Source organism: Elephas maximus, chromosome 4 (genome assembly GCF_024166365.1).
Source record: "Elephas maximus indicus isolate mEleMax1 chromosome 4, mEleMax1 primary haplotype, whole genome shotgun sequence".
Lineage (NCBI taxonomy): Eukaryota > Metazoa > Chordata > Mammalia > Proboscidea > Elephantidae > Elephas > Elephas maximus.
Window position 1 is genome coordinate 28,209,280 of NC_064822.1, and position 15,830 is coordinate 28,225,109.

A 15,830-nucleotide genomic window follows, 5' to 3' on the forward strand; every position below is an offset into this window, starting at 1 on the left:
AGATGATTTTTAATGTTGCAAAGGCTTCCTCACTTAAAAAGGTTTGACCTCATCAGACCTTAAACAGTGAGCCCCTACGTGCATTAAAGGGTTTTTTCTTTTTTTACAGATTAACTAGAGGGTAGGTATAATTTAAATTATTAAGACCCACATTCAATTAACATCAATCAGGAAGAAAAGCAAATTCGTAAATTTTGGCTCAAATCATACACTAAGATAGTGTTATGTACCTATACAGATTATCTACTTGAGGCCAGTTCCAATACATTCTAATATCCATTAATGAGAGTAGATAAATTTTTTTTAAATAGTAGTCACTGAATTCATATAAAAAACCAAACCCACTGCCGTTCAGGCATAGCAATCCTATCAGACAGAGTAGAACTGTCCCATAGGGTTTCTGAGGAGCAGGTGGTGAATTCGAGCTGCCAACCTTTTGCCTAGCAGCCAAACTCTTAACCACTGCACCACCAGGGCTACCAGTTCAAGTACACCAGCTGTTCCTTGGAAACCCGATGAAGCAGTTCTACTCTGTCCTATATAGGGTCACCATGAGTCAGAAATGGCTCCATGGCAGCAGGTTTGGTTTTTTTGGTTTGTTTTGATTTCATATACTAAAATGAAATCTAAGGAAAGCACTGTGGTGAATAAGTTAGAAAGTCATTGTTTGTACCCTAACATGAAATGTCCCATTCTGAAAGATACGATTCTCTTAAAAGGCAGTTGAGTTGATTTTATGATCCCACTCTCTTTCTGAACGTAGAGTTTTAAGTCAATTACATAGAAAACACGGGCAGACTAACTCTCTAGCCTTGGCATTAGTGGCTGGCAATATGAAACTGTAAAATCTGAACCACCGATAACGACCAATTACTCCTTCTACACAAATCCAACTCAGTGGCTACCACTGCTATAAAATCCATTGCCGTCGAGTCGATTCCAACTCATAGCAACTCTATAGGACGGAGAAGAACTGCCCTACAGGGTTTCCAAGGATCAGCTGGTGGATTCGAACTGCTGACCTTTTGGTTAGCAGCTGAGCTCTTAACCACTATGACACCAGAACTCCATCACTGCTATAGTGTTCATAATTTCAGCTTCTTCATCATCTGATTCAATATTTGAACTTACATTCTTTATCATTAAAGGAGGTTATAAAAGATGAATCAAACAATATTCAAGAAAATTTTTTTATTTTTGCCTCATTTACAAGGATAAACTTCAAGTAAAGCTATAAGCTACTAAAGATTCTAGAATATTTTAAGTTTTATAGCATTAAGCTTTTTTAATGTTTTTAAAAATTAAATATTAAATTTTATGATCTATAGACTCCAAAAGGCTAGTCCAAAAGGTAATTTCATTTAGACTATGCTAGGTATTATAGCATAGAAAATAATATTAAACCAGAAATTTAAAGTTTTACATACCTGTAACTGGTTATTCTCACTTTCATCAAGCCTTTCTTGCTCTTCCTCTGATGTCATTTTTAAGTCTACTTCTGCTGACAAATCTATATATTTAGTTAAAATATATACTTAGAATGGTTAGATAAAAGCTTAATCTTTATAAAAATAGATCAAAAATAACATTTTACCACATGGGAATTTAAATTAAGCTTAAGCTTAAGTTGAATGTTTAATTCTTTAAGAGGTAACTATAATTAACCAAAACCTCAACAAATCTTTTAGGGAGACACTAGATGCTACCAGGGTCAAGAGACACAAACATCTCAAAGATTCATTCACAAATTCATCCGCCCAACATAAGCAAAACAATGAAAAACAAAATTAAAAATACAGTAAGAACATACAAAGCCACACTGTACACTATCCTTTACCTCACAATAGAACTTTTTTAACACACTAAGCCTCAACTGCAACATTATTTATAACTTCCAAAATTACCATTACTTTTTACACCTCATTAGTGTACACCCTGTTCTTTTTATATGAAATGTTTTCCTCTACCATTCTGTCTGACAAATTTCTGTTCACCTTTTAATACTCAGTCAGCTATGTGAAGTCTTCTTGGCCATGGCTATCTTTCCCCAGGTAAATTAAGTGTTCCTTTCCTTGGTGCTGCGTTAATACTTTACAGGTTTTTCTACCGTATCTTTACCTCCCTGAACTGTAATTATTTCTTTACATGTCTGTCCCTTTTACTCCTAGATTGTAGGGGACAATCTTTTAAATCATCTTTGTATAAAACGGTCTTTATTTATTTCACTCAGTAATTATTTACTGAGTTCCTGCTAAGTGCAAGGCACCAGGGTTTATGAAAGAATAAGGAACCACCTAGTGGAAAATGTGGGCGAAGGGTGTCAGCGGTGGCTTTTCTAGAGATAATACCTGAGCTGAGACAGTGAGGTTAGCCAGATTATAACGGGTAGAGGGCAGGGAAGGGTGACAGCATGCAAGGCAGCAGCAACTCAGGGAAAGAAACATGAAACAGGCCATGTACATGTGTAAAATGTACAGGTAGGTGACGAGGGCATCACCAGGAGTTCAGTAACGTCAGAGATCACTCTAAAAGCTGAGGGAAGAGTAAATTTGAAGGGCATAAGAATAAATGGAGGGAGTCTAATTAGAAGGCAATAATCCAAAATAAAGATGATACAGGACTGAACTGAAGGGATGTTTCCAAAAACATTTAGGATATAACGTTATTAGTGGCCAGCATAGAACAAATCTTTATTAAATGAATAAATGTACAAATTCCGGGTCCCTGGAGAATTAGACTGTGCTCATTACTTTACAAAAGGTATCAGTCTGAGAACTGAAGACCTGATCTACATGAACTGTTATAAGTTGCATGTGTTTAGTTGGCAGCTTCTCTTTCACATCTCCCTGTGCTAAAGGAGGCCATTTTGGCGTTTTGGGTTTAAAGTCCTGCTTTTTGTTTCTAATAAGTTTACAAAGAAATAAGAGTAAATAAGTCACTTGTATAGGTAAATCACTGGATTTATGGCATGTAGCCACTACTCTAGGAGACAGTCTTCAGTAAAATACTATGCTAATCTACAGTTAAGGAAAGAAAAGATGATTAAACTACAGAGGTGAAAAAATTGCATGATTACTATAGACTTAACTGTATGAGTAGTTAAATTAAGGTAATTCACGTAAGGTAAAACACATTTGATGCAGTAAATCAATAAACTAGATGTACTAGTAGAATTAAAATTGATCTTCCATATTTCATTTTTAAATGTCATAGCACTCCTTAAAATTAATAATCCTTGTGAACTATTTATTCATTGTTGTTGCTATTATGTGCCATCAAGTCAAGTTCGACTCATAGCAACCCTGTAGGACAGAGCAGAGCTGCTCCATAGAGTTTCTAAAGCTTTAATTTTTCTCCCATGGAGTGGCTGGTGGGTTCAAACCGCCGACCTTTCAGTTAGGAGCTGAGCACTTTTAACCTTTGCACCATCAGGGCTTCTTTATTCATTAGACACAATAACAAAACAAGGTGATAAACTACGAGGGCACAGCTGAGAAGGAGGTGCTATACAGCAAATTCTCAATGATTCCCATTAATGCTTGGAAACTTGTTGCCATTGAGTCAATTCTGATTCATAGTGGCCCTACAGGACAAAGTAGAACTGTCCCATAGGGTTTCCAAGAAGCAGCTGGTGGACTCGAACCTCCAACCTTTTGGTTACCAGCCGAGCTCTTAACCACTGCACCACCAGGGCTCCAAAGCTGGAAAAAATACTTCTAAAATATATAAAATGATAGCAAATAATTTAGTATTTGTTTTTGGGAGGTGCTGTTTAAGTTACATTTGAACACAGTTCTATTTATAACCAGTACTTAGAAATTCAGACCTATAAAAATAAAGTTAAAAAAACCACATTGGGTTTGAGTGGGCAATCTCTGGATCTCTGCCGAGTTTGCCCACCTAGTACCAAAGTGCCACAATTAATCCTGTTACTCACTCTCAAGTATATGCTAAATACTAGCCTAAAGGCAATTACTCCTCCTCCAAATTCTCTTCGCTATTTATTTGCTGCTTTGGTTAGAAGAAGAAAGCAAATGCCTTGCTAAAAGTACTATTTGGTTGTAGGTTGCATAAGGGGAGTGAACAGAAAGTAAATTTTGCAGAAAATGATTTTTGAAAGTCAGAACTAGAGTGAAGACATGCAGAAGTACTCTATGATTGAATTCTCTATACTACTTATTTACCTTCTTTGCTCTCTTTGGTTTCTGATAGCTGTGATTCACACAGGTCATGGAGAGGATAATTCCCTAACAGAAACACAGCTCCAATATTAATCTTTTCTTTATCTATTAAGGTCATCGGTCCAAATTCTGTGGATGCTGACTGACTTTTGGTCATTGATTGGGATACAAGTGGACATTTATCATCAACTTTCAAATTCCCGGAAAGACTGTGGGTCAAATTAGTAGAATCCCAATCTGAAAAATCTGAAAATGAAGTGTTCATTTATTAGAAAGTAAATAATAATACAAATTTGGCTAACTTGCACAAAGTCTTTCTTCAGAGAAGCAGTCCCATGTCCTCCTCTCCCCTGCAAACACTACTCCTTTACGGCTTATTGTATTTTATACGTCCTGCACTTGCCATGGCAATTCCGTGTGGTTGCCATAAGTCATATCAACTCAATGGCAACTAACAACATACTTGCCATTAACTTAGATAAGCTTAATTAACAATTGTCTTTCATTTTTTTCTACTTTTTTTATTTTTTAGTATTACTTTAATCTACCCAGCAATGTCTTATTATTTATTTTGTATCCCATGAGAACTTTGTTTATTAATACTTAAGATTCTTCAGGAATATAAACATTTTCTCATTAACAACAAAATTTATGTCTAACCCATTTTAATCTTAAATATATATGACAGCATGTTGCGTGTGTTCTAGAAACATGAGTTTTTAAAAAAAACTTTTAGTAAATGTTCTGCTTTAAATAAAAAACTACTGTCATTACAACAAGATGTTCTCTCTTCCATATACCAATATCTTCAGAATCCATGTTTTAAGCCTCGGATAAACACCATAAATTTATATAAGAAATGATAGCCTTAAGTGACCTAAACATTTCCATGTAAACGTAGGATAAGTCCAGGTCAACACTAAACCCAAAGAGTTCAGCGTGCCATGAAATTACTATATAACAAAAATATTTTTTCCTTTTTTTTTTTTTAAACCAAATTGTCAGATTTAAGCAAGAAAAAACAAGAAATGTAGGACGGAAACTTTAAAGGCCGTTTCCAAGGGCACCTTTATCTCTTTACATTCATGAACCCTACATATAGTTTACGAAAACAAAACCAGTTGCCTTTGAGTTGATTCCGACTCATGGAGACCCCACGTGTCAGAGTAGAGCTGTGCTCCGGGGTTTTCAGTGGCTGTGATCTCATGGAATTAGATCATCAGGCCATTCTTCTGTGTCACCGGGTAGATTCGAACCACGAACCTTTCAGTTAGTAGAAAAGCCAAAACCATTTGTGCCACCCCGGGACCTTTAGGTTTTATTTTCTTATTTTTGGAGGGGGGAGGGGGGATCTTTAGGTTTTAAAAGGTGACTCTAAAATGTGATCTGACAATCTCTGGAGTCCCAAGATCCATTAGTGGGTCTAAGAGATCAAAACAATTTTCATAACAGTGCTAAGCTGTTATTTGTCATTTTCATTCTCATTCTCTTAAAAGTGAACTATGGAGTTTTCCAGAAACATCATATGTGACAATATCATACTCTAGTAGCTAATGGAATGTGTGATTGTATAAGCTTACATTTAAAATTTTTCAATTTTAATTTCTAATATGGTAAATGCCAATAGATATAACTCAAACAAAAGCTCTCCAGAATCCTCAGTAACATTTAGTAGCATAAAGGAATCCTAAGGCTGGAAAGGTTCAGAATCACTGTTTTAAAAGATTGTATCTACTAAATATTAAGGAATGACTAACGATTTTCCCATTTTAATAAACATACCAGACACCACACACACACACAGTCTGCTAATCAAACATCTGATTGGCTTAAGATCATCAATGTAACAACACTAAGATGAAATAATTAAAGTTAAAACACAACTGACCCATGAGCAAATGAGGCTCTGCTTTTGGTAAAGGTCAGAATTCTAATAAGCATTTTAAAACATCAGAAAAAATCTTAAGAGAGTCCCATTGTTAACCTGTGTGAATTCCTAAGGAGTATAGGCATTCCAAACTGGGAACTTGAGGGTATACAAGGCACAAAAAATGGAAACATCTCAGTTAAAGCTTACAGATTTAGAATCTTTTTCTTATGCTTCTAAATATTTCATTTTTCAAACATGGGTAACAACAATGATATCTGCATTATTTATGCCAAATCCTTCAGCTAAATTTGCAAAAGAATGAAATGAATTAGAAACAAAACTACTGTGACCATTTCAAATAGCTTAGTGTACTTTTGTCCAGAGTTAAGTTTGTATTGCAGAATTTACCTGATTTGGGTGTTTGCACATCCTTCGTTCCTGCTGCTTTATCAGGAGCAGAATCTCTCATTTCAGTGGTAGGCTGAATGGGCTTTGAACAAGATGATTAACAAATAAGGTATATTTCATACCATCTGTGGTTAATAACTAAAGATAAAAACGTGGAAGTTATATAGAAGTTATTACCTTCAAGTGGGGATATTTCTCAGGAGAATCTAAAAAGCAAAAGGGACATATAATCAATTGCACATAAATATGACAAAAGCCAACCATACACAATCGTGCAGAATTAGTACAGAGCTGAATCTCCATGCTTGGCTTCAGAAATGTTTAGTTTATACGGGTTTTTTTGTTTCTATGATTACTACAGAAACATGAAAGAAATATGAATGCATTTAAAAATACTGAAGAAACAAGAGGAATATAGGTATTGCAAGGCATGCAGTTAAGATTTCAAAAGTGAGATTATGTTTCCAGTGACTGTAAGTAAAATAAAAAGTGTGCATATACCAATGTGAACATGCTGACTGATGGGGAAAAAAGTAAACTTCAATCAGAGGAGCAAATCATGGCCCTGAGAGGATAGAAGTCGAAGCTGATGGTAGAATGCAATGGCGTATCTTTAGTGCAATACATCAGAATCATTTACGCCATTATCCTACAAGTATTTATCATGTTCTTCAATCTGTCCTGCAATTTAGGAAGCACATGCTTGTGATGGCAGTTCAGTTGAATGTATAATTCATTTCTCATCCAAGAAATAAAATGTTCTAAATTGATCGGCTTGGATATATACTTGTAGAATAATAGTTAATAAAAATTCATTATTTTTCCATACCCATGTGGGCTACTGGTATGTCTACATTTCTTGTATCCTCTAGTTTAGCCATCTTAACGTTTCTTGATTCACTCATGCAAGAAGGTATGTAAAACACATCTAAGAAATAATGTATAATAAACTTTTAATATTGAAATATCAAAAATTGAATTATCAAATATTGAAATTATCAAAAAAGAAAAAAGAAATTTAAGTACAGAATTATTAGGTATTAATAATCATTTACATTTCAAAATCAGTGCAACATTTACTGAAAATTACCATTGTGATATTCAGGGAATGAATTCATTTGTTTTGTTCCCAAAACCAGTTTGGCTTGGTACATCACACCAGTTTCTAAAAGAATTTTTATGAAAAAGCTATCTTAAAAAAAATCAGCTATCTTACCAAAGAAAAAACAGCCAATGCTTCAATATTCAAATTAATCTCATCTGAATAATTAACACCAATGCAACACATGTCTCTGAAGCCCAACAGTTATGGGGAAAAGATATGCGTGGCTGCAGTTTACTCCAATTGCAGCACGCCCTCCCACTTGCACTATTCTCTCCAGCAGCAGTGATCTAATCTTCTGTTTCAGGGAGAACCCACTGGTCATCTAAAATGAGTTCTCTGAATTTTCTTTATCATTAACTCCAAAATATCTAGCTAACTTCTTTCTTTCCTTCCTCCCTCCCCCCACTCACTATTCTTGCTCTTCTAAAGTACTCTCTAGATCTGGGGTCTTGATTCCTCCTTTTTTCCATTCTTGTTATGAATTATCCCTACCACTTCTTTCATCTTTGTTTAGCAATAGTATCCTTCATATATAACTTCTACCCCTTTTGCTCCTTCCTTTCTGCCCATAAACATGCTCAGAAACAAAGCCTTTCCTTGATCCTGTTGTCTTGAACTATTATCCCATGACTCTACTTCCAGATTTCTCTAGAGGGACATCTACACCCTTGCTACCCAAAGTGTGGTCTGGGGACCAGCAGCATCAGCATCACCTTGGAGTTCATTAGACATAAAGAATTTCAGACTTACTGGATCAGGATCTAAATTTTTAACAAGGTCCCAGGTGATTCATTAATGTTTGACAAGCTCTGGTCTATACTGAATCAGCATCCACATTCCTTTACCTTAACTTATCCTTTTCAAATGTAGCCTCAAGATTCCTCCCAATCACTTCCCCAAAACTAAAAGTGCATTAAACATCATAAAATTTCTAATGGGCATTTTAATCAGGCTTTAGCTTCCTTTCTCTCTCCAAAACTGGACCCTGCATTCTTCTTACAATTCTCTTCTTTTGGCCTATATGATGCTGTGCTATGAAGCAGCAAGATTTAATACGGAATTATACATATTTTTTTTTTATAGCTGACCACATATGCTTGTATTTTTCCACAGTAGATAGCTCCACATGATCAGTGCCTCAACCCTTAATGCCTCTTCCAAGGAGCAGCTGATGGACTCCAACTGCCAACCTTTTGGTTAGCAGTTGGGCTCTTAACCACTGAACCACCAGGGCTCCAGAGGAAGATAGGAAGAGTAGAAACTTATTACTCTACTTCTCTGATAAGTTTTAAAACTGGAGTTTCACTTTATATTCTTTCCACATTTCTAATATCCTATTCTGTCTTTTTCTGAAGAATCATTTTACCACCTTCCACTATGTACCCCTGGCTTCTTTCACCTTCATTTTCTCCCTGTGCTGTCTGTCTCATTCCTCATTCCCTCTACTTTTACTCCTTTTTTCTTCCTGATTTACTGACTTCCCTTTGGTTATAATGTGTTTTGAAATTACTAATTTAGCTCCTTTAGTGGCACCTCTCTAATCTTCTACAACTTATCTCCGTTTTGCTTTTCTTTCACCTTACTATAAGCCTTCTTTTGGCTATTGGAATACATGAGTACTCATGTTTAAATATACATTCCATCGAATGACTTTCTATAAAATACAGTTTTACCTTCTATTTGTCCATTTAATATATTTTCTCCTTTTTCATCTGTAGCTCCAGATAAATGACTAACATACTTCTGTGGAAGACTCTCAGAGACACTCTGTTAAAATTAATGTCAACAATGAGCTGCACGATACTAACTTTCTCAGAGTTCCTATTTTAAGAACAATTAGACTTAAAAATAAGAGAAGCATGTATTGAAAACATTTAAATGGAGAACCTCATCTATGCTGTCTAGATCAAGTCTTCATTTAGCTATTGACCCTGTAAACTAAGCACATACACAAAATACTGATGTATCTATTTCAACAACGAACTGACTTCAAAACAGCTAACTATATTTTGCATTTCTCACCAAAAATAAAAGGCCATTTAAAAAAACATTTAAACAAATTCTTTAATAAGTACACTTAAAATACTTCTAGATGACAGAATTGTTTAAAATAAGATTTCTGGGATGATAAGAACTTTATAGTGTGTCACATTGGATGTAAACAGAACATCTTAGAAGCTTCTTAATTTAGGTAAACAAGGGCCTGTAGGAACCTATTTTCTGTAACAAATAAGGGCTAACACTTCATGACAAAATTTTTGATGGAATTTTTACTGATAGAAAAAATTGTTGAGTAAAATAATAAAGAAATTTTTTTCTTCAGGTTATATTTAAATAACAGCAAACAAATATTAGATATTATATGCAACTCCTTCCAAATTAAGAAACATTTGAAAAAAGAGCAGTAAGTGTTCATAAGAAGGGGAGAATAACCAAAAAAAACCCAAACCCGTTGCCGTCGAGTCCATTCCAACTCATACCAACCCTATAGGACAGAATAGAATTGCTCCATAGAGTTTCCAAGGAGCGCATGTAGGATTTGAACTGCCAACCTTTTGGTTAGCAGCCATAACACTTAACCACTAAGCCACCAAGAAGGGGAGAATAAGAACATTAATTAAGCATAATGAAATGTGCCAGGCACTAAGTACGCACAGTTTCTTTTCTATACACAACAACAAGAAGAGTGGTTATGATGATGGTTACCCCACTTCCTGCTTCCTGGTTATTCCAAATATTAGAGTAAAATGGTGAACACGACAGACATGACAGGTGTGATCCACTGTTCTCTCTACCCACACTATTCTTTCTCCCAAACCTTCACATGACCGGCTCCTTCTTATCCTTTAGTTAGCAGCTTAATTGTTATACTCAGATCTTCTCTACCTACCTAAATCCCACTGTCACTGCCATCCCCACCCCAACCTAACATTCTCCATTTTCTTTATATGAATACTTATAGTGACATGTAATTGTTTGTTGTTTACTTGTATTTCTGTTCCTACTACTGCAGCATAAGCTCTCCTCTCTATATTCAGTGTCTCACTGCCTGGCACGTAGCTGATATTCAGTAACAGAAACTTATCCAAGGTCATAGCATTCCAAATCTCATCAGGAGGGCCTCAAGTGTCAAATCATTATATACCTATAGGATATCTCCAGTAGTAGTCTACTGAAAGTTAACACACCCCAATTTATAAATCCACATGCTCATTCTAACTTCTCCATTCTTTTCTCAACAGTACTGCCATTTTATTGTCCCTCAGGTTTTAAAGTGTCCTCAATATTTAATAAGTCAGTACAGTAAATACCACCATGATCGTTGCGTCTCACATCTGTATAGCATCCTTTATGATTTATAAAATGTTTTCACATTTGTTACCATATTTATTCATTGCACATACCTGAGAGGTAGGTATTAGTACCATTTTTATGAATAAGGTGACTGACATTCAAACAGGTTAAATAATTTTTTTTCCAAGATCCCATGGCTAGTGACAGGATGATAACATGTCTTTTAACTTCAAATATAATGCTTGTACCACTACATAGCATCTGTCTATATCTAGGAGATCAGACCCTTCCTATCTCCTTCCATAGTAGTCACCTTAGTATAGGTAATCATTACACTACACTTATGTTACTGAGCATAGCTGCCATAGGCGCTCAATGCATTCTATTTTAACTACCCAAAACAGTTATTAAAATACCACCAAACCTAATTATTTTTATTACAGTCCAAGTTATTACTATTCTCATGTTTTTCCTTCTCCTGAAATGTTCCTTGCAGATCTACGTGACAATCCAAATATAATAATACTTTCAAGTCCGAAACATTACCTTTTCAGGCAGCTTAAAAAAAAAAAAAAAAAAAAACAACTACAGTACAAGCTGTTTTCCTCTGAATCTCACTACGTCTTTTACACATAAAAGCATGTATTGGTTACAGGCTGATCTGGAGTAATTCTCTAATTTTTAGGTAAACTTAACTCCAGAACCCAAATTGGTCCCTTGTAGCTTCTAAGCCGTGTTTTTTTAATTTACTTTGTATTATACTACATTGGTTTCAGTAAGTGAATCCTGCAAATTAGCAGAATTGTACTATGCAGCAGTATTATTGTACCCAGCACGTAACTTAATAAATTATAGGTTGAAAACTACAAGGAAATATTTCTTATGGGCATATAAAGTAAAGTCAAAGCATCCCCTCTTATCTTTTAACATCACTCTATGTTTAATTTTTAAAAAAGTAAGACAGTACCTCAGAATCCCAAGGTGATTCCACACCTTCCTCTTCTCCTAATCCTAACGCTGACATCATATCTATAAAATGTAGTTATAGACACATTAGTAAGAACATTTATTGCTGTGAATATTAAATTATATATACAAATCTATCTCCATTCATCAACATTTCACTGACATAAAAGTGATGGAAAATCATTTCAGCAGGTTGAAACGGTTTTAGGAAAAAGTTGTTGCTAATAGCTGGGATACTTGTGAAAAGAGCTAGCTGAAGAAAAATATTTAAATGAAATAGATATATCTGCATCAACACGCTTTCACTTAAGCTCTTTACAGCAGCATTTAAGCACAGAAAAATTTTCAGATATTCACTAACTTACCGCTTCTATTATTTTTGTGTGCTCCATCAACGTAAGTCAGGTTGTCATTATTTGTTTCGTCTCTTGGAGCACTTTCAATAATATCAATACTATTTTCTCTTTTTCCAATTGCTGGCTTTGTTGCTCCTTCCTACAATTGGAAAAAAAGGAAAAAAAACTTTAGAAAGCCATTATATTCGTTCACTCACTCACTCAATCAGTAAGGCAACAAACACTGAAACATAAATAAGATACCCAAAAACAAATAAGGACAGAAAAGTATCATTCACTAACGCTACAAATTAAGTGAATAAAGTATAGTTAGGGCACAAACGAGTCAACAGTCAATTCTACCTGGAAAGCTCAGGAAATGCTGCAAAGATGGGGCTATATCTCGCAAGAGGAACAGAAGCGCAGAGGGGGCTTGAAAGGTCATTCTAGGCAAAGGCATGAGGCACGAAACAACATCGTAAATGACCACAGTAATGTGGTAAAACTGGAACACAGGTATTAGGAGTAAACTTTCCCCTTTATTGAACAGGAAGCTACTGAAAGTTTTTATGCAGAGGAGTTACACTGTCCCAAATATATTTCAGAAAGGTCATTTTAGCAGCAATGTAAAGATAAAAATAAGGGACAATGTCTTCAGTTTGGGACATAACAAATTTGAGGCACCCAGGGGATTTAGAAGGAAAATTTAGATAAACATATTGGGAACACGAGTAGACGGAATTACTCAGGAAAAGCCTATGCTGGAAGAAGATAAATATTTGTAAAATATACTAAACTGATATAATTAAATAATGCAAAGCGAAAAACAACTCTGAAATTGTGAAAATTAAAACAAGAGCAGGGAGCCTATGAAGTGAATTTGAGGAATGTACTCTCCAGAACCAGAACGATCAACCATACAAGGCCAAAAGGGCGGTATTTGCCCAAAAGCAAAGTTTAGAAGGCAGGAAAGCTGGACGAGTAGCAACAGGAATCCAGGTAAGAAGTGGGGAGAGTACTGACACATGGAGGAGACTGCAACCTATGTCATGGAACAAGCTGTGTATAAATTGTTGAATGGGAAACTAATCTGCTCTGTAAACTATTACCTAAAACACAATGTTAAAAAAAAAAAAAAAGAGAGAGATGCAATTTTTTAACTCTACAGTTTTGGGTTCAACATTTGGATCAAGGATATAAAATACACTCCTTTATGAGTTTATGCAAATATTCAATTCTAGAATATCATGGTAACATGCATTCTTAAGTTTAATGAAAAGATTTAATTCTAAAACACTAATTCTCATTTAACTGATATAAATTTAGAAACTCATCAATATAATTAGAAATTTTATTTTTGAACCGTTAGGGAGAAGACTACGAACATTTATTTCTTTATTCTAAAAAAAAAATCTAAAACAGCTACCAAGGATATATCAAACAATAATTAAGTTAGAAATTATAAACAAAATGGTCAAAAATTCATAATTTATAATAAATCTGATAAGGCCTAAAACAGATTTCACTTTGCTTGATCTATGAACACAACTTTTGCTAGATTAAAAGAAATCATTACCAAACTTAAAAGTGAGAATTAAATTTTCTTTCAGTGCTCATAAAAATCACGCTGTAAGCCACTCAGACGAATCTGAGTATTTTTTCATTACCTGGTTTTCTTAGTTTCCATTTAAAAGAATTTCTATTATATTTTATAATATATAGAGTTCCTGCTCTCGTTCAACCCTACTATTTCTTCTGTGTTTTACACTAATCTGTCTCATCTTGATTCTCTTATTCAACTTCCACATTCATCTTGGTCTTCTCGAATGAATCTTCCCCTTCACCTCCTTGTCATATTTATCTAGCTGTTTCCTGGGAGGAGAGGGGCGGGTTGCTTTCTAATTCTGTCCTTCCACAATGGCATACCTAAGAATTGTTTAGTTCCACCAACTTTTTTATAAATCTCAATCCTATAAATTTATCTCCACGAGTTATTACACTTGTTTTCTGTTAATGATCTTCAGGACTCCCCGTTCTTTCTAGGGTCCCTGTCATCTTTAAGCTGATGTACAATTATGAGGATGGGAGTACTGTATGTGCAAAAGCATGGTAAAAAACAAAAAACGACTTACCTTTGTGACACCAGGGATTGCTGAAAAATTCAAGGAAGGTTTTAAAGGAGGGTCAGGTGATGGAAAGGCAGGATGAGAAAAGCCCTGGACTTTGAATGATGGCTTAGGGAGAGTTTCCACTACATCCGCAACTTCACTGTCAGAATTGCTGTCCTCAAACAAGGTTCTCTTTTCTGGTCTCACAATGTTAGGTTTTTCTTCCACTACAGTAAAAGAGAAGTAAAGAGTACATGCAAATAGCTGTAATTTCAAATCAATGAATAATGCAAGAATGAGAAATCTTCAAATAGCTTACTAGTCTTCCTGGATTGCTGAGAAGCAGTGATTAGCTTTGTTAAATTCGGCCTTGGGACATTCTAGGGGGAAAAAAAAAGTTTTAAAAAATAACAGGTATCAAAATTGATAAAATAACTATAATATTCACCATTATCATTAGTATATGATCTAACACAAAGAACACAGGCTTTGGAGTCATTCAGATGTGGACTCAAATCCCATTTCTGCCATTTTATAAACCTACATCTTCTCATGGGGTAAGGATTATGAGAGCTACCATGGGCTTCACCAAAATGTGACTCCTCTTCCATCTAGTTTATTATATAAATACCAGGGTAGCCATTAGATTATTTTCTTCATCAAAATAACATAAAACAAAAATTTACCCCGGGGTCTGGGGACCATGGTTTCTGGGGGACATCTAGGTTAACTGGCATAACAAAATGTATTAAGAAAACATTCCGCATCCCACTTTGGTCAGTGGCATCTGGGGTCTTAAAAGCTAGCCAAGTGGCCATCTAAAATGCATCAATTGGTCTCAACCCACCTGCAGCAAAGGAGAACGAAGAACACCAAAGACACAAGGTAAATATGACCCCAGGAGACAGAAATGGCCACATAAACCAGAGACTACATCAGCCTGAAATCAGAAGAACTAGATGGTGCCCGGCTACCACCGATGACTGCCCCGACAGGGAACACAACAGAGAATCCTTGAGGGAGCAGGAGAATAGTGGGATGCAGACCTCAAATTCTCGTCATAAGACCAGATTTAATGATCTAACTGAGGCTAGAGGGACCCCAGAGGTCATGGTCCTAGACACTCTGTTAGCCCAAGACTGGAACCATTCCCGAAGCCAACTCTTCAGACAGGGATTAGACTGGACTATTAAGACAGAAAATGATACTGGTGAGGAAAGAGCATCTCGGCTCAAGTAGACGCATGAGACTATGTGGGAAGCTCCTGTCTGGAGGCAAGATGAGAAGGCAGAGGGGGATAGGGAGCTGGCTGAATAGACACAGGAAATACAGGGTGGAGAGGAGGCATGTGCTGTCTCCTTAGGGGGAGAGCAGCTAAGAGTACATAGCAAGGCGTGTAGAAGTTTTTGTATGAGAGACTGACTTCATTTGTAAACTTTTACCTAAAGCACAATAAATTAAAAATAAATACATAAATAAAATTTACCCAAGTAGCTTAGACTATTATTTTAAAATACTAGCAATAGGAAATTAAGTTAATTACTTTTTATATTTTGAGATGTG

The 15,830-nt window shown here is 35.5% G+C and overlaps 1 protein-coding gene across 14 annotated transcripts in view; it reads right to left on the reverse strand.

Annotated features, from left to right (window-relative positions):
* The window catches only part of ANKRD26 (ankyrin repeat domain containing 26), an 88,600-nt gene that overhangs the window by 47,567 nt on the left and 25,203 nt on the right, over window positions 1–15,830 (reverse strand). For 11 of the 14 annotated variants that reach the window (XM_049881774.1, XM_049881773.1, XM_049881764.1 and 8 more), the window contains 10 exons: window positions 14,587–14,647; window positions 14,292–14,494; window positions 12,190–12,319; window positions 11,826–11,887; window positions 9,238–9,331; window positions 7,289–7,387; window positions 6,637–6,665; window positions 6,460–6,541; window positions 4,185–4,427; window positions 1,428–1,510 (listed from right to left, as the gene is read on the reverse strand). In XM_049881774.1, the coding sequence (XP_049737731.1) occupies window positions 1,428–1,510; window positions 4,185–4,427; window positions 6,460–6,541; window positions 6,637–6,665; window positions 7,289–7,387; window positions 9,238–9,331; window positions 11,826–11,887; window positions 12,190–12,319; window positions 14,292–14,494; window positions 14,587–14,647 (1,086 nt within the window). The remainder of the gene's footprint in view (window positions 1–1,427; window positions 1,511–4,184; window positions 4,428–6,459; window positions 6,542–6,636; window positions 6,666–7,288; window positions 7,388–9,237; window positions 9,332–11,825; window positions 11,888–12,189; window positions 12,320–14,291; window positions 14,495–14,586; window positions 14,648–15,830) is intronic. The other 3 variants (XM_049881775.1, XM_049881765.1, XM_049881768.1) reach the window with 2 other exon arrangements.